Source organism: Erythrolamprus reginae, chromosome 5, assembly GCF_031021105.1.
Source record: "Erythrolamprus reginae isolate rEryReg1 chromosome 5, rEryReg1.hap1, whole genome shotgun sequence".
Lineage (NCBI taxonomy): Eukaryota > Metazoa > Chordata > Lepidosauria > Squamata > Dipsadidae > Erythrolamprus > Erythrolamprus reginae.
This window is the reverse complement of record NC_091954.1, coordinates 61896202-61916566: the sequence shown is the minus strand read 5'-3', so window position 1 is coordinate 61916566 and position 20365 is coordinate 61896202. Positions and strand designations below refer to the sequence as shown.

General features: G+C 41.1%; 1 protein-coding gene across 1 annotated transcript in view; it reads left to right on the top strand.

Moving 5' to 3' along the window:
- LOC139167804 (VPS10 domain-containing receptor SorCS3-like) overlaps window positions 1–20365 on the top strand; it is a 624967-nt gene that overhangs the window by 255928 nt on the left and 348674 nt on the right. The window contains exon 3 of the mRNA XM_070752751.1: window positions 18563–18662. Within this exon, the coding sequence (XP_070608852.1) occupies window positions 18563–18662 (100 nt within the window). The remainder of the gene's footprint in view (window positions 1–18562; window positions 18663–20365) is intronic.

Sequence of the window (20365 nt, the reverse complement as noted above, 5' to 3'; positions counted from 1 at the left end):
AGTGAGTTAGTTAATGCTTTTAAGTGAACAAATAAAACAAATGTTTGCAAACTATATGAAGCTCTTATGTATTAAAATATTCCCAGTCGTTGGTTAGTTTGCATATACCATATGTTGCATGTATTTAGTTTGATATGGCTTTGTTTTCTTTAGCCATGACTTGGAGGTTGTTTCCCGTGAAATATTTTGAACTAGATTTCACTTTTTCATGTTACTACTTGAACTGCCTGTTGATAAAATGTGGCTATCTGCCCAGTAAAATTGAAACAGATGATCCATTTCATTTAAATTATACTTGGCTAATATCAGGCAGTAAATAACTTCTGGCAAGGATTAAACTTTTTCTTATTAAAAATGTATTAATGATATTTTTATCCACAGAGCTGGTAGCTTGCACATGGCTCTATGAAATGATAAAGGGAAAAAGAGACCTTCTACGATGATAAATAAAAGGAAGAGAAGTCTGCTCCCATACATGCTTCTCCAGTGATTTCAAAGAATTTAAATAAGTTTCTTCTTTAAATGGATGTACTACCCATTTTAACCAGACATTAATTTAATTTAATTAATTTGACTTAGATGCCACCCAATCCCAATAGGCCTTAGGGCGGTTTACAACAGTAAATAATACATAGAATAGACAAGTCAAATAATTAGTAATAAGAACAGTAAAACCCATAATGAACTATGCAATCAAACCCACATACTTAATGACTTTATGACATTAAAGTCATAAACCCACATACTTAATGACTTAATGATATTAAGACTCATTAGTTTGGAATACTAGTATGTCTTGCACTGAACCTTGACAGCACTTGTTTTCCTGACAAAGTATCTCTGTATCCTTTAAATCTTGCTTTTATTTCACACCAATTTTTTAAGACCAAGAGCTCAGTTTTTACAGAAAGGGAGTGGACTGGGGGAGAGAGGTTTGCTTTGGAAATAAAAGCACTGCAAGAAAAAGGGGGAAAGGAAGGGAAGAAGGGGACTAACCTTAAAAAGGTTTACTTGGCAGTAAGGCTACTCTCTTAAAGTGGGGTTGACTCTCAATAGTGTTGTGATTCCGTCTGAGGCCCCTCAGGGAACGGCTGATCCTCTGCCGGCTTCCTGCTCAGAGGGGGAGGATGAGGAACAGGAGGTTCAGGCAGACGGGGAGGAGGAATCTCAGGCTGAGGGAGAGGGAGGACAGCCAGAGTCCCCCTCGGGGGAGCTCTCCCCAGCAAGCAGCCTGGATTCCTTAGATGAAAATGCACAAGCATTTATAGATCTCCGGCAGAGAAGAGCAACACAATGAAGGGGACAATTAGCCAGGTACTTTCAGCACTAAAGAGGCAACAGCTGGGTTTGGGTGTGGTGCTCTCTGGAAAGGCTGAAAAGGCAGACCCACCCTTCCTGGCTTGTGGAGTATTATCTTTGGGAGTCCTGGGACCTGGCTGTGATCTTTGGCGTCTTGGAATTCTGGTTTGTGACTTTGAATACTGAAACCTTGGGGGGAAAAGGTGTGGGTCTTATTCTCTACAGTGGTGGGTGTGCCAGCAAGAAGTCTGCTGTATTGTCTGGCCATCAGGACTCTGCTGTGAAGTCTCATAGCCTGCCTGTTGGGAAGAACAGGTTTTTCTCTGTGTTTATTTTTCAAACTATAAAGTGCTTTTGCTTTTACCAGCGTGTCTGGCTGCTTTTTCCAGTTGGTGTTGAAGTCTGGGGGCACCCAGACAGAACAAATAGATACACATGATTGCAAGCAGACAGCTAGCTTCATTGTTTAGTAGACTCTAAATAAAATTTCTACATTAACAAAATTTATACCTAAACAGGAAGGAGGCAAGAACAGAAAATGGTGCATGGCTGCAAAACAGGAGGAGGACATTTTCCAGCTGCTTTCTGAGACCAAAATTTGAGGGAACCCAAGCATGGGGGGTTCTAATTTATCTCACAGCCAGTTTGCTTCCTCCCACATCGTATGGGTACACTTTGTGACAATAAACAAACAAACAAACAAACAAAACAGCCAAAAACAACCAAATGCACAGTGACTGAAACTCAGCTTCTGCAAACGCTAAGAAGAAGAAATTTTTTAAAAATTTTTTTTTAAAAAAATAGTGGCGCCAATGATCTTGTTTGGTGATGTCATCGTGACATCACCAGTGGGTTGCTACCATGTGTGTGTGTGTGTGTGTGTGTGTGTGTGTGTGCCAATGGTGTTCAAGTGGTGCTTCAGTAGTTTTAGGATTTCAGCCAAACTGCCTTTTATTATTGGTGATACCTTTGCTTTCTTTTACTTACAAACCTATGCATTTTATTATCTTCTCCAGTTCTTTTTCTTCTATTCAGCTATCTTCAGGCATTGCTACATTAGAATAAAAGAAAAAGAAATTGTTTATATTATATTATATTATATTATATTTTATATTATATTTTATATTATATTTTATGTTATGTTATGTTATGTTATATTAATAAGAATATATATTGTATTTTATTATATTTAGCAATAGACATAGCATTTACTGTACACTTATATACTGCTTCACATTGTTTTACAGCCCTCTCTAAGTGGTTTACAGAAAGTAAGCATATTGCCCCTAATAATGTGGGTCCTCATTTTACGGACCTTGGAAGGATGGAAGGCTGAGTCTACCTTGAGCCTACTGAGATTTGATCTGCCAAACTGTTGGCAGCGGGTGATCAGCAGAAGTAGCTTGCAGTATTGCACTCTAACCACTGCACCATCGAGGCTCTATCATATTTATCATATTATAGATTGTGGTGGGGCATTGTCTATAATGTTGTTCTTTACATATGAGTTGTGGCCCATACGGCTGATAGCAGATCCCATTTGAGAGAAGACTGACTTAGTGCTGTGCCAGCGCTGACACCCAAGTTGGATAGTGAGGAGGCTGGTGAGTACTTAGTGCCAGAGGTGGAGGTTCAGCTAGGGCCTTTGGAACCTTCAGCACCTCGTAAGAGTGATGAGGAAAAAGTGGCTTCTCCTCTTCTTAATGCTCAAGCATACAGACTGCCAAAAGGCAGGAGTAGTTATTCCAGAGGAGGTCTCCTTGGGAGTAAGACTTGGAGCTAAGCAGCCACTTCCCTAGTCTACTTAAAGAGAGCAAAGGCAACTGAACCTCTGCAGGAAACAATATTTGAACCTTGTGTCTGGAAAATCTCTGCTCTGCTTATCTGCTTTGGTTTGTTTATTGAAGACAACTTCTAGGCATTTTGCCAAACTTTGTGAGCTATTGAGACTAATTACTATTCTATGATTTAAGACTTTCTGAACTTATGCCAACTGTTAATGACAATTAATTTACAGTTGGGCTTTTGCAAAAAAAAGACTGCCTTTAGGTCCTTGTGTGTGTGACCTCTACTAAGGCAATTATTAGTAGTCAGTTATTGATTAAAATAAGTTTGAACAAACTGTGTGTTTGCTATGTTCTTAGCTGGGGCACAACAATATGTTGCATCTTAATACAATGATTCTATTTATTTTTACTCCATTGAAAAATTTAAATCCTAACTTTTACACATTTTTTCCAAATCGCTTTTAGTGAATATCATATTGGTTGACTAAATACTAATAATAGTGCCAAGTGGTTATAGAAGCTTTTTACTTTGAGTAAATGGGTATCCAGAAAAATGATACATTTAAGTGATAGTAAAATCAAACTGCTCTCAAGAAATTCCTTTTATTGGGAAGGGTATAATAGTAGCACAATTTTACAATTCTTTTCTCATCCATATTAACTTTACCATAACAATTCCCAGTTTATCCTTCATTCAGTCTAGTAGTGTAGACTTAGTAAAATAGCTTTTATACATAGAATATATATAAACAATATAAAATAAAATAAACTTGGATTTAAAAAAAATCTAAGGATTAAAAATTAGATTAGAAACTGCATGTAAAAGACACTGTCCATATACAGTCATGCCTTGTCTTACGAACCTAATTGGTTCCAGGGGGAGGTTCGTAAGACGAAAGGTTCGTAAGATGAAACATTGTTTCCCATAGGAAACAATGTAAAGTCAATTAATCCGTGCAACCCAAACCCCCCCCCCCCCGCAAAAAAACGGCGTCTGGCTACTGCTGGGAAGCCGTGCGGCTGTTTTAAAAGGTGACAGCCGGCCTGGGGGGCTTCCAAACAACCTCCCGAACCCCAAACCTGGAAGTTCGGCAAAAGTTCGGGGTTTGGGAGGTTGCTGGGAAGCCCCACAGGCCGGCTGTCACCTTTTAAAACAGCCGCGCGGCTTTCCAGCAGCTTCCCGAAGCTGAACGCCAAACCCGAACTTCCGCATTCGGCGTTCGGCGTTCGGCAACTGCTGGGAAGCCGTGCGGCTGTTTTAAAAGGTGACAGCCAGCCTGGGGGGCTTCCCAGCAACCTCCCGAACCCTGAACTCGGAAGTTTGGCAAAAGTTCGGGGTTCGGGAGGTTGCTGGGAAGCCCCCCAGGCCAGCTGTCACCTTTTAAAACAGCCGCACAGCTTCCCAGCAGCTTCCTGAAGCCAAATGCCAAACCCAAACTTCCACGTTCGGCGTTTGGCGACTGCTGGGAAGCCGCGCGGCTGTTTTAAAAGGTGACAACCGGGTTGGGGGGCTTCCCAGCACCCCCCCGAACCCCAAACCCGGAAGTTCGGCAAAAGTTCAGGGTTCGGGGGGGTGCTGGGAAGCCCCCCAGCCCGGCTGTGACCTTTTAAAACAGCCGCGCGGCTTCCCAGCTATCTCCCGAAGCCGAACGCCAAACCTGAACTTCCGCGTTCGGCGTTCGGAGACAGCTGGGAACCCGCACGGCTGTTTTAAAAGGTCACAGCCGGGCTGGGGGGCTTCCCAGCACCCCCCCGAACCCCGAACCCGGAAGTTCGGCAAAAGTTCAGGGTTCAGGGGGGTGCTGGGAAGCCCCCCAGCCCGGCTGTGACCTTTTAAAACAGCCGCGCAGCTTCCCAGCTGTCTCCCGAAGCCGAACGCCAAACCCGAACTTCGGCGTTCGGAGACAGCTGGGAAGCCGCGCGGCTGTTTTAAAAGGTCACAGCTGGGCTGGGGGGCTTCCCAACAACCTCCCGAACCGAACCCGGGGTTCAGAAAAATTTTGCCCCTTCTTACCTTTTAAAACAGCCGCGCGGCTTCCCAGCAGTCTCCGAACGCCAGTTCGTAACTCGAAAAAAGTTCGTAAGAAGAGGCAAATTTTTTCTGAACCCCGGGTTCGTATCACGAGTTGTTCGTAAGACGAGGGGTTCGTATCTTGAGGTACCACTGTATTATATCTTAGCACTGTCTCCTATATTGTTCTAGAAACATCATTTTTTAAAGACTCTGTATTAAAAATTTGCAAATAAAGAAATCATCAACCCCTTGAACCGCACAAAGGGAAATGAAGTACAAGATGAGAGATATCAAGACCTGACAAGACAGGCAGTCCTCATCTTACAACAGTTTGTTTAGTGACCATTCAAAGTTACAATGGCACTGAAAAAAAGTGATTTAAGACCATTTTTCACATGACAGTTGCAGCATCTTTAAGGTCATATGCTTGATGATTAATTTATATGGCAGTTGCAGTGTCCCGGGATCATGTGATAATCTTTTGTGACCTTGTAACGAGCAAAGTCAATGGAGAAGCCAAATTTACTTAACAACCATGTCACTAATTTAACAACTGCTCAACTACTGCAATGCTCTCTACATGGGGCTACCTTTGAAAACTTCAGATCATGCAGAATGCAGCTGTGAGAGCAATCATGGGCTTTCTCAAATATGCCCATGTTACATCAACACTCCACAGTCTGCATTGGTTGCCGATCAGTTTCCGGTCACAATTCAAAGTGTTGGTTATGACCTATAAAGCCCTTCATGGCACCGGACCAGATTATCTCAGGGACCGCCTTCTGCTGCACGAATCCCAGCGACCAGTTAGGTCCCACGGAGTGGGTCTTCTCCGGGTCCCGTCAACTAAACAATGTCGCTTGGCGGGACCCAGGGGAAGAGCCTTCTCTGTGGCGGTCCCGGCCCTCTGGAGCCAATTCGCCCCAGAGATTAGAATTGCCCCCACCCTCCTTGCCTTTCGTAAGCTACTTAAAACCCACCTCTGCCGCCAGGCATGGGGGAATTGAGATACTGTTTCCACCTAGGCCTTTACAATTTTATGCATGGTAGGTCTGTATGTATGTTTGGTTTTTATAATAATGGGTTTTTAACTGTTTTTAGTATTAGATTATTATTATATGCAGTTTTATTACTGTTGTTAGCCTCCCCGAGTCTGCGGAGAGAGGCGGCATACAAATCCAATCAATCAATCAATCAATCAATAAATAAATAACTACTTAACAAAAAAGGTATTAAAATGGGGGCAAAATTCACTTTAAAATGTCTTGCTCATCAGAAATTTTTACTCCATTGTGGTCATAAATCAAGGAGCACCTGCATATCATTTACATTTGGTATATACAAAGGAAGAGTTGCTGTGAGTTGAAAAGTCATAGAAAAACAGATTAGATATGAAGAAATAATGTGTATATGTTGAGTGAAATTTATAAAACAATGAAAGCCCTGTTGGAAAAATGTGTAAGGATTCAAGAAAGAATCTAAAGTGATTCTGGTAAGGCCTTATAAATCAGCCACTCAAGAAGACAGTATTTGAAAGTGCAAAGCTTTCTTGAAAAAGATTAAAACTTGATGAACCCATAACATGAATGGAGGATTTCAAATGTCAATCTGCTAGAACTCTAATTCTGATAAAAATAGATTGCCTAAGTTTCCTCGATGTTATTTTCATCTTTTAGAAGTATAGATAAGAGCAGGTGGATCTGATTACCTGGCGTGAACTGGTGAAAGTGAAATGGTAGGAATTTTGAAGGGAAATGGCTGTGCGTTCTTGAATTTCTAAGAAGAAGAGAGGGAATATCACTTACTTCCTAGCCTTCCGGAAAGAGCTCAGATATAGGGTTTCATGAATAAAACCCTTTTGGGGGAAAAAAGTTCTAAAGATAAATTCCAAAAGCTGAAATAATGAGAGCATTATTACAAAACATTCCTGCCAGGAAGTCAGTGTAGCTGCACAGGAGCTCTACCTACCATTGAGAGTTAAAAATGACAAGTATTAGAAATGAGTAGCTAATGATGAATGTAATAGAATAGTACACCTAGAAAATAATACATTTTTGAGAGTTGCCAAGAGTTGCATGCTATCTCTTTAAATTACTTTTTGCTGCAGATTACAGAGCAACAATGCCTTCCTATCTTTTCCTTCCTTCCTTCCTTCCTTCCTTCCTTCCTTCCTTCCTTCCTTCCTTCCTTCCTTCCTCCCTTCCCTCATTCCCTCCCTCCCAATTCCAGCAGACTCTTGGTGGGTTTGGACTTGCTTTAAAGCAGATAAAGAAGTGGAAAAATGTCTGCTACCGAGACATTTTTTAAAAAATGGTGATTGCCATTGTTGTTGAAATGTTAGTGGATTTAAAACTATGGAGTATGCTCTGGCTATTCCAAAATATACAAGAAAAAATCAAGATAGTACATGGATTCAAGACCTTCATAAAATATAGTAGAAAATCAGAAAAGATGAAGATTTCTATATAGTGATATGCTACAGTAAAATAATTATAATATCTTGACTCTACATTTAATAATCTCTGATATATATTTATGATTCTGTGGCAGACATCACATGACTGGCCAATGGTATTTAACCTTGCTGTCCTCATGAAGCCAAAAAGCAGATGGAAGACTGATAGGTTTTTCTAACCTAGACTTGGCAATAAAACTTTGAATTTCAGAAAATAAATGGCTTAGTTTAGCTCTTTGGTTTGACTCATAGACACAGCTTAACTATCGTAAATTACAATCTTGATTGTTGTCACTCAAAGTTACTTTTGTTAAGATGAGTGGCTATATAAATAGCTACTTATTATTTATATTTAATTGTTTATTTTACAAACAAACAAACTTTTACTGCAGACAAAAAAAAATGAAGCCATGCACAAAAGTCAATTGATGTTGCCAGAGTTAAGGAGGTTTTTTTACCCTCAGAAGTTTAAACTTCTCTTCCTATCTTTTTGAATGAACCGATAAGCATGTCTCATAACTCTGAAGCCAAGTAATCTTTGAATCTATAATAACTGATCTCAGCCTTCCCAATTTATGCATGTATATTTTTACTGTAAAATGTAACTCCTCTTTGCTAAACAATCATCAGAAAAAGCAATGAGATAGACAATAAAAATAAGCCAAATTCAAATACAAAAATAAGAAGAAAAATTCATCAAAACTTTGTTTCCTCATTTGAAATGATCCGTACATTCATTCAAGTCAGAAACATTAGTCAGCTTTCTACACATTGTCATTTACTGATTTACCGATTTCAAAGGAAAGAAAAAAGGGTAAAAATGATATCATTGTACTTATTTTATTCATTCGTTCGTTCGATCATTCATTCATTCATTCATTTTTTACCTTGCCCTTATTATTATTTTAAAATAACTCATTGGCAGTAAACATACCTAGTATTTCTTCTTCCCCCTATTTTTCCCACAACAACCCTGTGAGGTGGTTTGGGGTGAGAGAGAGTGACTGGCCCAAAGTCACAAATCAGTTTTCATCAGTCTAAGGTTAGACTAGAACTCATAATCTCCTGGGTTTTAGCCTGGGTGCTTACCCACTAAACCAAATGTCTCTCAGTTTTTTTATATTGTCGTAGAAAGAGTATCTTAAAAAGGTTCAGAACCTATGATTTTCCTAGGGACATTGTCTCCCAAGGAATATTTTGGAATTAAATCAGTATGAAGAATAATTTTCCATTATTCAATTTACTGTCAACATACAGGCAAGGCCACCCCTGCCTCCCCACGGTGCCTCCAGCCAAACACGCCCCTGGCTTCTCAGCCCTGCCCCCCGCCCGCCCGATCCGCCCCCTCTCCTCCTCTGCCGCCTCCTGCCTTGGCACGTGACTTCTCCCGCAGCACTGGCGGCTGCGAGACAAAAGCGCTGCCAGCCAGGGGGCTGCGAGAGAGGGCTTTCTCCGCAGGCTTCGGGAATGCCCGCCCCGCCACTCTCGCAGCTCCTTCACTGGGAGTGCTTTCATCCCAGACTTCCAGCAAGGGGGCTGCAGTAGAGGCAGGGCAGGCGTTCCCGAAGCACTGGGAGAAAGCGCTCTCTCAGCCCCCTCGCCGTCAGTGCCTCAGTTCCGGAGCTCCGCCTCACAGCTGATCACCCTGCCGCCACCCAAGGGCTACTGCCAAATGCCGCTGCTAAGAGAGAGAGAGAAAGGGGGGGAGAGAGAGCTAGCAAGAGAGAGAAGAGAAAGAAAGCAATAGAGAGAGAGAAAGAAAGAGTGAGAGAGAAAGAAAGCAATAGAGAGAGAGAAAGAGAGAGAGAGACAGAGAAATGCCTCTTGATTTAAAGCATATGGTAAAAAGCACCCAAATAATAATAGCTCACCTCTAATTGGAAATGGTTCAAGAGTTCACACACACACACACACAAGGGGGGAGGAGACGGGGATGGAAAAAGAGAAGATAATAATAGTAATAGATTTTGGTTTGGTTTTATTATTAATTTCTTTTAATAAAAAAAGAAGGAAATTTTTTTCTTATTTATTTATTTATTTATTTTTCTATGCCGCCTAGTCCCAAAGGGACTGTCGCTCAGACACTATACTTTTCCGCCCACACCGAAAAAAAATTAGAGGGAACATTGATTGTGACTATTACAGCATCCCCATGATCAGATGATCACAATTTATGTGCTTGGCCACTAACTCATATTTATGATTATTGCAATGTCCTAGGGTCAAATGATCAACTTTTGTTATCTTCTTACAAGCAAAGTCAATGAGAAAGCCAGATGCACTTAACAAATGTGGTACTAACTACGATGATTCACTTAACAACTGTGGTCAGAAAGATTGTAAAATGGGGCAAAATTCATTTAAGACATTTCTCACTTAGCAACAGAAATGTTGGGCTCAGTTGTGGCCATAATTTGAGGACTAGCTATATGTTACATCTATCCAACAAATCTGTCAAATGAATTTCTAAAGTCTCTTATTTTAATTTTATGAATCTGATTGCTTCCATGCTTAAACTCTTACTTGTAAGTCAGCTTGAAGAATAATATTAGTGCTCATGCCATTGCAAAACCTTTATATATTTATCCACTTAAAACTGGATGACCCTATGAATCTATAGCTATTGGATTTTTCACTACTATTTGTTTAATTAGTCCCACATTACCAGTATTCAACTTTATACATTAGGAAACTCTAATTCCAAGCTGTTTTTTAAAAGGATATTACTTCTCAGCAATAAACCTGCTCCTGGTACCAAGATAGATAAGTACAGTATAGAATTTGGATTCTTGCCAATGCTGTTAATCTGCGGTTTTTCAGCTTGACTTGGCCCTTTTAAAAATTAAAAGCCAGTTGTCACAATTGGCTTAAGATATAATATTATGGGGAGTAGCAGTAGTGTCCTATTGATCTCACAATTGCTCTTGTAATACAATTTCAAATAGTACATCACTTTGCTGTTACATAGCTCACTTTGTTTTCTTATGCAGTGAAAATTCCGAATTACTGTTCTCTGTTTGCTGTACTACAGGAAGAAACTGAAGGGAATATGGAGTAACCAGACACTATAAGAAAGAATTGAAAATAACAGAACTGTGGTATAATAATAGACCCCACTTTCCTTAGGCATTACTTCATGTTCAGTTAATAATTTTGTGCGATCATACAAGGGATATTCCAGTTGCATTGAAGATTTAAGTCAATAGGTACATCAATTTTTTTTCGGTGTGGGCAGAAAAGTATATTGTCTGAGCGACAGTCCCTTTGGGACTGGGCGGCATAGAAAAATAAATAAATAAATAAATAAATAAATAAGAAAAAAATTCCCTTCTTTTTTTATTAAAATAAATTAATAATAAAACAATAATAAAACAAAACCAAAATCTATTACTATTATTATCTTCTCTTTTTCCATCCCTGTCTCCTCCCCCCTTGTGTGTGTGTGTGTGTGTGTGTGTGTGTGAACTCTTGAACCATTTCCAATTAGAGGTGAGCTATTGGAAATGGTTCAAGAGTTCACACACACACACACACACACACACACACACACACAACTGGAGTTTTTTCTCTCTGTTATTATTTGGGTGCTTTTTACCATATGCTTTAAATCAAGAGTCATTTCTCTCTCTTTCTCTCTCCCCCTCTTGCTCTTTCTCTTTCTCTCTCTTTCTCTCTCTCTCTCTTTCTCTCTCTCTATTGCTTTCTTTCTCTCTCACTCTTTCTTTCTTTCTATCTCTCTTGCTTTCTTTCTTTTTCTTGCTAGCTCTCTCTCCCCCCTTTCATCTCTCTTTCTCTCTTGTTTTCTTTCTCTCTCTCTATTGCTTTCTTTCTCTTCTCTCTCTCGCTATCTCTCTCTTCCCCCTCTTTCTCTCTCTCTCTTAGCAGCGGTATTGGGCAGTAGCCCTGGGGTGGGGGCAGGGTGATCAGCTCTGAGGCGGCGAGGGGGCTGCGAGAGCGCTTTCTTCTGAGCGCTTCAGGAATGCTTGCCTTGCCTCTATTGCAGCCCCCGTGCTGGAAGTCTGGGACGAAAGCGCTCCCAGCGAAGGGGCTACGAGAGGGGCGGGGCGGGCATTCCCGAAGCCCGCGGAGAAAGCCCTCTCTCGCAGCCCCCTGGCTGGCTGGCAGCGCTTTCATCCCGCAGCTGCCACTGCCACGAGAGAAGTCGCACCCCAAGGCAGGAAGCGGCGGCAGAGGAGAGGGGACGGATCGGGCAGTGGGGGGCAGGGCTGAGAAGCCAGGGGCGCATTTGGCCGGAGGCACCGTGGGGAGGCAGGGGCGGCCGCGGCTCCCTTTCCTCTTACTGCCGCACCTCCCCGCCCCCCCCCCCGCAGGCTGGCAGGGGGATGGGGAGTGCACGCCCATGGAAAAGGGTGCGCACGGGGGTATTTGGGGGTGCACGCCTGCTCACGGATGCAGCTTACGGGGAATGGTGGTCCCCATCCTCCTCACCTTCCATAAGGTTTTAAAGACACGGTGGCCAGTAAGTTTAACATCTAGCCCTGGCTGATGAATGAATTTATATGTACGATTGGGTGAATGTGAGTGACTGGTTTTAAGAAATTGAGGTTTTAGAATGTTTTTAGATTTAGATTTCTAGATGTTGTACTTTTTTTAAAAAAATGTGAGTCACCCTGAGTCTGAGGAGAAGGAGAAGGGTGGCATAGAAATCTAAATAAATAAATAAATAAATATTGATGAGGAGAGCTTTTATGAAGTATCCACATAGTCCATCAGGTCAAATGGATAGGGATGGTTTTAGGTTGTATAAAGCCTTTTCAACATTATCTTCTATAAAATAGATTGGTGTTAGGTTGTTGTAGTTACTTGTAATATGACTAGGAAATATTGGGCATAAGCCATTATTGTATATAAAGACTGAGCCGAAGAATGTGTTAAAGAGGTTGGCTTTAAGAGCGACATCATTATATTCTTTACCATTTGGTCCTTTTAGAGATGAGAAGGATCTTGAGTCTTTGAGTTGGTTGTTTACAAAGTTATAGAAGGAGCATGTGGATTTCATAAGCAGAATATTTTCTTCTTGACTAATGTGCTAATTGGTGCATACAGTGTTTATTTTGTGGCATGGATTTTTGTAATGGCTTTTAAAGAATGTAGCCAGTTTTGTTTTTCTGCCAAAGAGGAATTTTTTTTAATGGATTGGAGCTTCCTTGTTTTTATGGGTAATTTGTTTTTCTTGGTTTGGTGATTATTAATGTTACATATAGTCTACTGTAGTAGTCTTCAGCAGTATGACACCAGAGAATAATGTCTGCCAATCAAGTGATGAGAGGTTGGCATCTATGACATAATTGGCTTTTTTAATAGTTGAAATTAGTTGTCCTATTATTATGGTGATTTTTGTAAGGACGTATATTGAGACAAAGGTCAATCATACTGTAGTCACTGTTTATCTGTTGTCCATAAATTGAGTGTGAACTGTTGCAGAAGATGAAATCAAGACAATTGCTGAATCTAGTATTAGTTGTTACTAGTTGTTCGAGTCCTAGATTGCTAATAGTATTGTAAAGAATTGAGTATATGGGTTCAGTTGTTCATTCATTTAGGGTCCAGTTAATATTAGGTAGGTTGAGGTCACCAAGAAAAATGAGATGGTGTGGATAGGAAGTTGCCCACATTAATAGTGAAGTTAACTTGTTTGCATGTGTGATGCCATAATCAGGGGCTTTATAGCATAGTAGGAAGCGAAGTGTGGTATTCAGCGTAAGTTCACAGATGATGGTTTCTGGACGATTGAGTCATGTCTAACTTGGATATTTTTTAGGTTTAGTGATATTTTATAGAACATGGCAACTCCCCCTCCTCTACGGATTTCATGATCAGATCAGTAAACATGATAGTCTCTTACTATGATAATGCAGTCAAAAAAGAGATGCATTTAGCCATGATTCACAGACAAATATAATGTCAAAATTAGCAGTTTTTAATAAGAGAACCAGTTTAGGTATTTTGTTTACAAAGCTTCTTGGATTCATTAGTTTGCATTTAATATCTATTTAATTAGTTTGCTATTTAATATCTACATGAAACCACTGGATGAGATCATCCAAGGGCATGGGGTGAAGTATCATCAGTACGCCGATGATACCCAAATGTACATCTCTACCCCATGTCCAGTCAACAATGTGCCGGTGTCTGGAGGATGTTGGAGTCTGGATGGGTGTCAACAGACTCAAATTCAACCCTGATAAGACGGAGTGGCTGTGGGTTTTGCCTCCCAAGGGCAATTCTATCTGTTCATCCATCACCCTGGGCATCCTCCTCCATCCACAGCTCACATTAGAGAAACATCTTTCAGCTGTGGCAAGGGGGGGTGTTTGCATATCTTCCAGTAGGAACTGAGGAGTTCATGCTGTTATTGTACTTGTGGTGATCAAAATATATCACTGCTCATGTGTTACTTTCCAGTGCTCTAGTGCAGTTTTCCCAACCTTGGCAACCTGAAGAGATCTGGAATTCAACTCCCAGAATTCTCCAGCCAGCGAATTGAAGTCCAGATCTCTTCAAGTTGCCAAGGTTGGGAAACACTGCTCTAGTGGTTCCTTTTGAGACAGAAATTATTTTGCATATTGATTGTGCTCTAGAAGGTCAGTGGTTATTGTAGATATTCATGTTCTTTTCAATTATAAACTACGGTTTGAAACTTAGTGCAAGATAATGAAAATGGATATTTTCTGCTTCTATAATTAAAATAAAAAACTACAAGGTTGGAAAGAAATCTAATTTTTGCCAGTCATTCAATAGTACAAAGGACTTACCTCTCTTTCTATACTAAAACAAGCATTTTTCTATAAGAACTCTTATTGCAGTACAATTTAGAAAATTATATCTCAAACACCAATGTATAGGTATAATTTTCTATTTTTACTACATTTAAATAGAAATAAATAATGGATTGTAATTGTGTAGAATGACATGAATGTAGATTTGTATGAGAAGATATATACTTCTGAGGTTTTTCTATTTTCCTTGATGCTTTTATAAAAATTAAAAACATAGCACATGGATGTTTATATTAATTACAGAATAAATGAACCATAGGAAGTCAACTAACACAGTCATAAATTACCAGGTAATATGGTAATCAGACATTTTTCATCCTTGAACTACTTGTGTCTGCAATATGAATGTTGTGGAATTGAAATACCAGGGAACTAAGGTTTTTGCAGTGACTTTTGCATTATTGAATGAGAAAATGTTGTGGAAGATTCTGTCTCCATATTCTGTGGATAATGATAAAAGTTGCCAGTTTTCTTTTAGAAGATAAAGTAAACCTATTTTTTGCTTGAAATTGCAAAACAAGACTAATAATAAGAAAAAAGAGAAAGAATAGAGAAGAAAGTTCTTTTCAGGAATTTTCAGCTGCTCAGACAATCAACTTTGTTCTTCAAATAACCTGTCATATCCTCAGGGGGGAGAAATGACAGTCATCATTTATCGACACAATTGAGACCATCAACTTGGTCATTGAGACAGCTCTGAGTGAAGCTTAATTGAGTGGACTATATTACTTCAATTTCTATGTGCTTTACAGACCCGTGAGGATCATAAATGCAAGTAGTTGTTGCAAAGTTACTTTCTGATCAGTGTTATAACTGTGAAAAAATAATTAAATAAGAACTGCATATACTGAACTTCTTCTCAGGTAGAAAAAGCCCATGGCATGGTGTCTTTGAGTTTCAAATTTGTATGTGGCCCTTTATATATGTATAATCATTTCCATGGATATGGAATATCATAGATATTTACCACTTTTAAAAAATCAGGGACCATAAAATAAGTGAAATTTGGCAGAATTTGATACAAAGTAGCAATAATTGGTTCCCAGAGATGTTTGGGAACATTTTCCATCTGATATAACCCCCAGAATCTTAAACCTAGTTAATAATTTTAATGTATTTATCACAATCCTATAAACATTTATGGAATGGATACACAACAGCCTGAATATGCTCTGATCGGATTTTGATTGTCCTTGATTTCTCTGATAGGGAAAAGTTAACTTTTTGTATAGAAAGTTCTTTCTTTGGACAACCTCAGTTTAGAGAAAGCAAACCAACCTTTTTTCTAGTTATCTGATAGGGGTATTATATTGTTACAGATTGCATACTGAAGTGAAGTGGGAATTAGTAAAAATCAACCTTTCTTTCTGTAAAGGAGCCCAGTAAGCACTAATGTGCTCATATATTATCTACCGTATTTTCCGGCGTATAAGACGACTGGGTGTATAAGACGACCCCCTAACTTTTCCAGTTAAAATATAGAATTTGAGATATACTCGCCGTATAAGACTACCCCTCTTCTGACTGTCAAAAACTGAGTTTAGGTCTATGATGTACTTGCATTGAGAAAAAAATCATTTCTGAACATGATAACACAATATTTTAATTACTGATGATGAAGATCTTATTGTTAAAATTATGAATGAATTATTTAGAGAGAGAGAGCCAAGTGGGAGCACTCTTCTGTCTATCTCTCCATATGTCTCTGTCTATCTGTCTTGTCTGCCTCTCATATTTCTCCTCACCACAATTAAGTTTATTATTATAACATCATAATTTGTCAACACAAAAAGGTGAACCTGGCTATTTTCCTTTCTCCTACCATCTATTCTGTAGGTATCTTTCAGTCTAACATGCAGCATGCTGACACCTATGTGAGAATCTATTATGGAATGAGAATCTGTATGTGATATCATGATATGGCAATCCAAACAGCCCATCCATTTTTTCCTCTTTCCGCACTTTCTGTCTTTATCCTCTTGCAATGTCACTTAAACAGATTTTAACTTGTCGGGTTTAATTAGTGACCCTGCCAATTTTCAGTACTGTGCAGTGTGCTATGATACAGAGCAGGGTGAATAATATGACCTCAGCTTTTAAAGTTATTTTAAAATGTTGCCTAAGAAATATGAAAATATGATTCTTTTTGGAGGAAAAGTACATTTTCAATGGTTAAACATAAGAACAAATACAAACAGGCAGAAATAAATGCATCCAGTTTAACATTCAATCATTTCCCTGGCTCTTTTTATTGAAATGAACAAGTTCATACATTCAATTTTGCAACCACTAATAATGTTGGTCAAGTAGGTACAAAAATACCTGGGGAAATGATCAAAGTCTTTCTCTCTCCCCCTCTCTCTCCCTCTCTTTCTCTCTTGCTATCTCTCTTTCTCTCTTTTTTTTTTGCTTTCTCTCTTTCTCTCCCCCTCTCTCTCCTTCTCTTACTATCTCTTTCTCTCTCTTTCTGTCTCCCCTCTCTCCCTCTCTCTCTCCCTCTCTTGCCATCTCTTTCTCTCCCTCTCTCTTTCTCTCTCTCCCTCTCTTGCTATCTCTTTCTCTCTTTCTTTCCCCCCTCTCTCCCTCTCTCTTTCTCTCTCTCCCTCTGTTGCTATCCCCCCTCTCTCTTTCTCTCTCTCCCTCTCTTGCTATCTCTTTCTCTCTTTCCCCCCTCTCTCCCTCTCTCTTTCTCTCTCTCCCTCTGTTGCTATCCCCCCTCTCTTTCTCTCTGTCCCTCTCTTGCTAACCCCCTGTCTCCCTCTCTTGCTATCTCTTTCTCTCCCCCCTCTCTCTTTCTCTCTCCCTCTCTTGCTATCTCTTTCTCTCCCCCTCTCTCCATCTCTCTTTCTCTCTCTCCCTCTCTTGCTATCTCTTTCCTTCTCTTTCTGCCCCCCTCTCCCTCTCTCTTTCTCTCTCTCTCCTTCTCTTTCTCCCTCTGTTGCTATCCTCCCTCTCTCTTTCTCTCTGTCCCTCTGTTGTTAACCCCCCCTCTCTCTCCCTCTCTTGCTATCTCTTTCTCTCCCCCCTCTCTCCCTCTTTTTTTCTCTCAGCAGCGGCAGCTGTGAGGCGGAGCTACGGAACCGAGGCACGGACGGCGGCGTGTGGGCGAGCCTGCGCTTTGCGCAGGCTCGCCCAGCTGGGAGGCGGTGTTCTCGCCCCCCCAGCTGAAACTGACGTCCGGCCGGGGCGATTCTTCCCCGGCCGGACAGGCAGCGTGTGGGCGAGCCTGCGCTCCGCTCAGGCTCGCCCAGCTGGGAGGCGGTGTTCTCGCCCCCCCCCCCAGCTGAAACTGAGGTCCGGCCGGGGCGATTCTTCCCCGGCCGGACAGGCACGCTTGTGCTGCCAAAGGCAGCGTGTGGGCGGGCCTGCGCTCGGCTCAGGCTCGCCCAGCTGGGAGGCGGTGTTCTCGCCCCCCCCAGCTGAAACTGACGTCCGGCCGGGGCGATTCTTCCCCGGCCGGACAGGCACGCTTGTGCTGCCAAAGGCAGCGTGTGGGCGGGCCTGCACTCCGCTCAGGCTCGCCCAGCTGGGAGGCGGTGTTCTCGCCCCCCCCCCCAGCTGAAACTGAGGTCCGGCCGGGGCGATTCTTCCCCGGCCGGACAGGCACGCTTGTGGTGCCAAAGGCAGCGTGTGGGCGGGCCTGCGCTCGGCTCAGGCTCGCCCAGCTGGGAGGCGGTGTTCTCGCCTCTCCCAGCCATCGCAAATAGGCGCCACTGTCCTATATCCGGCGTACAAGACGACCCCCCACTTTGGAAAAGATTTTCAGGGGTTAAAAAGTCGTCTTATACGCCGGAAAATACGGTAATTTAACCTATTGCTTCAGAAGCAAAATTCAACTATATACCACACATAATGAATAAATTATTTATCAACTTGTCATTTGTTTAACTGCATGGAATAAGAGACTGATTCAAGGAATATCCAGAATAAAACTGATTTTGACTTTTTGCTGAAACTATAATAAAGGAATTGATGTTTAATTAATTTAATGATTAGAAAGAGTAAAATATAAGAATGAGTAGCTTTCAATCTTCTTTATAGGAGTTACAAATAAATTTAACATTTGTGTTTCCTTAAAGAATTTGGAAGCTACTTCTTTTTACATTTTGTTTTTCTCTTCTCCCCTCCCCCACTGTATTCTATTCATCCCTTTTCTTTATGCTTTATTTATTTTCTGAAATCACTAAATGTATTCTTTTTATTTCAGGTCCACAGATTATGGTACAACATATGAAAAGCTAAATGACAAGGTGGGACTAAAGACTGTGCTGAGTTACCTTTATGTCAGTCCTACTAATAAGAGAAAGGTAAGGAAGCTATTTCTCAACAAGTAACAAAGTGAATTTTTTTTAAAAAAAAGCTTTATTCACATATTTGAGAGTTCTAAATTTAAATCAAGAGCATAAAGTAAATTGAATATATATATATTTTTTTAAAGTATAACTTTCTGTAGTTAGCATGCCATTCTCTACAGTTAAATATATCACTTAATCTCTAAATTTCAGTTCTTATATCTGGGAATGAGACCCCAAACCTCCATAAAAGTGTCTTCATGTAAACATGTAAACACAGAAAGAATTAGTATAAGATTGAATACAAATCTAGAAAGTTGATTGAATCTTCATCCAAGGGACCAATAGTTTCCATATTAGTTTTCTTTTTGTAATGTGTTTGAAGAATCTTTTGTTATTTATCTTCATAGTTCCAGAATATGATCCCCAGATTTTCTTTCTGTCTCCCTCATTGTTACTTTTACAATATTTTATACTGCTTCTTCTTGTTTTAACTATGGCAAGTCTTCCACTTTCTAAGCTATCCTTTCTCAACCCTAAAAACTTTATTTCTCATGCAAATTCCCAGCAGTTTATTTATTCTAAATGCTCTATAGCAGTGTTTCCCAACCTTTTTTGAGCCGCGGCACATTATTCACATTTACAAAATCCTGGGGAACATTGAGCTGGGGGGGGGGCACTAGAAAAAAGTTTGGACAAAAAAAATCTCTCTCTTCCTCCCTTTCGCTCTATTTCTCTCTCTCCCTCTTTCTCTCTCTCCCTTCCTTCCTCTTTCTTTTCCCCTCTCTCTCCATCTCTTTGTTTCTCCCTTCCTTCCTCTCTTTTCTGCCCTCCTTCTCTCTCCCTCCTTCCCTCCCTCTATGTCTTTCCCTCACCCTCCTTCCCCCTCTTTCTCCCTCTCTCTCCATCTCCTTTGTTTCTCCCTTCCTTCCTCTCTTTTTTGCCCTCCTTCTCTCTCCCTCCATGTCTTTCCCTCACCCTCTTTCCCCCTCTCTCTCCCTCTCTTTGTTTCTCCCTTCCTTCCTCTCTTTTTTGCCCTCCTTCTCTCTCCCTCCTTCCCTCCCTCTATGTCTTTCCCTCACCCTCCTTCCCCCTCTTTCTCCCTCTCTCTCCATCTCTCTTTGTTTCTCCCTTCCTTCCTCTCTTTTTTGCCCTCCTTCTCTCTCCCTCCTTCCCTCCCTCTATGTCTTTCCCTCACTCTCCTTCCCACCTCTTTTTTTTTTTGCAAAACCCGGGAGTCTTTCTTCTGCAAATGGGGAGCAGACTGAGGATCAGGCAGCAGCTACAAAACGTAAAAGCTATCGAAAACGGTTCAGTCTTTTTTTAAAGCGCTGGAGAAAAGATGCAGCTTTCTCAAAGGACGGCTCCGTCGAACCGCGGCAGAACAAAAGGCTCTTCCCGCGCCGAGGCTTAAAACGGGAAGAAATTGGGGTGGAAAGACCTCCAAAAGTGTTAACTCCCGAATTATTTGCACCCAGGGCAAATGTGGGAAGGAGGTGCTCGCTCCAAAGGGGCCCAAATACCAGCTCACGAAAAGGGCCGCAGAGTTTTGCTTCCTCTCCACATCTCTATTTGAAGCTGCGGGTGGGGAGAAATGGGGTCTCGCATCCCGACCCCATCGCTGAGCTGCTTTTCGGAGGCAGTGGGACCTGCCTCCCCCACCGGCTCTTTTCCTTGGGTGAGATGGAAAGGGGGCGGCCGCCCGCGCACTCGAGCTC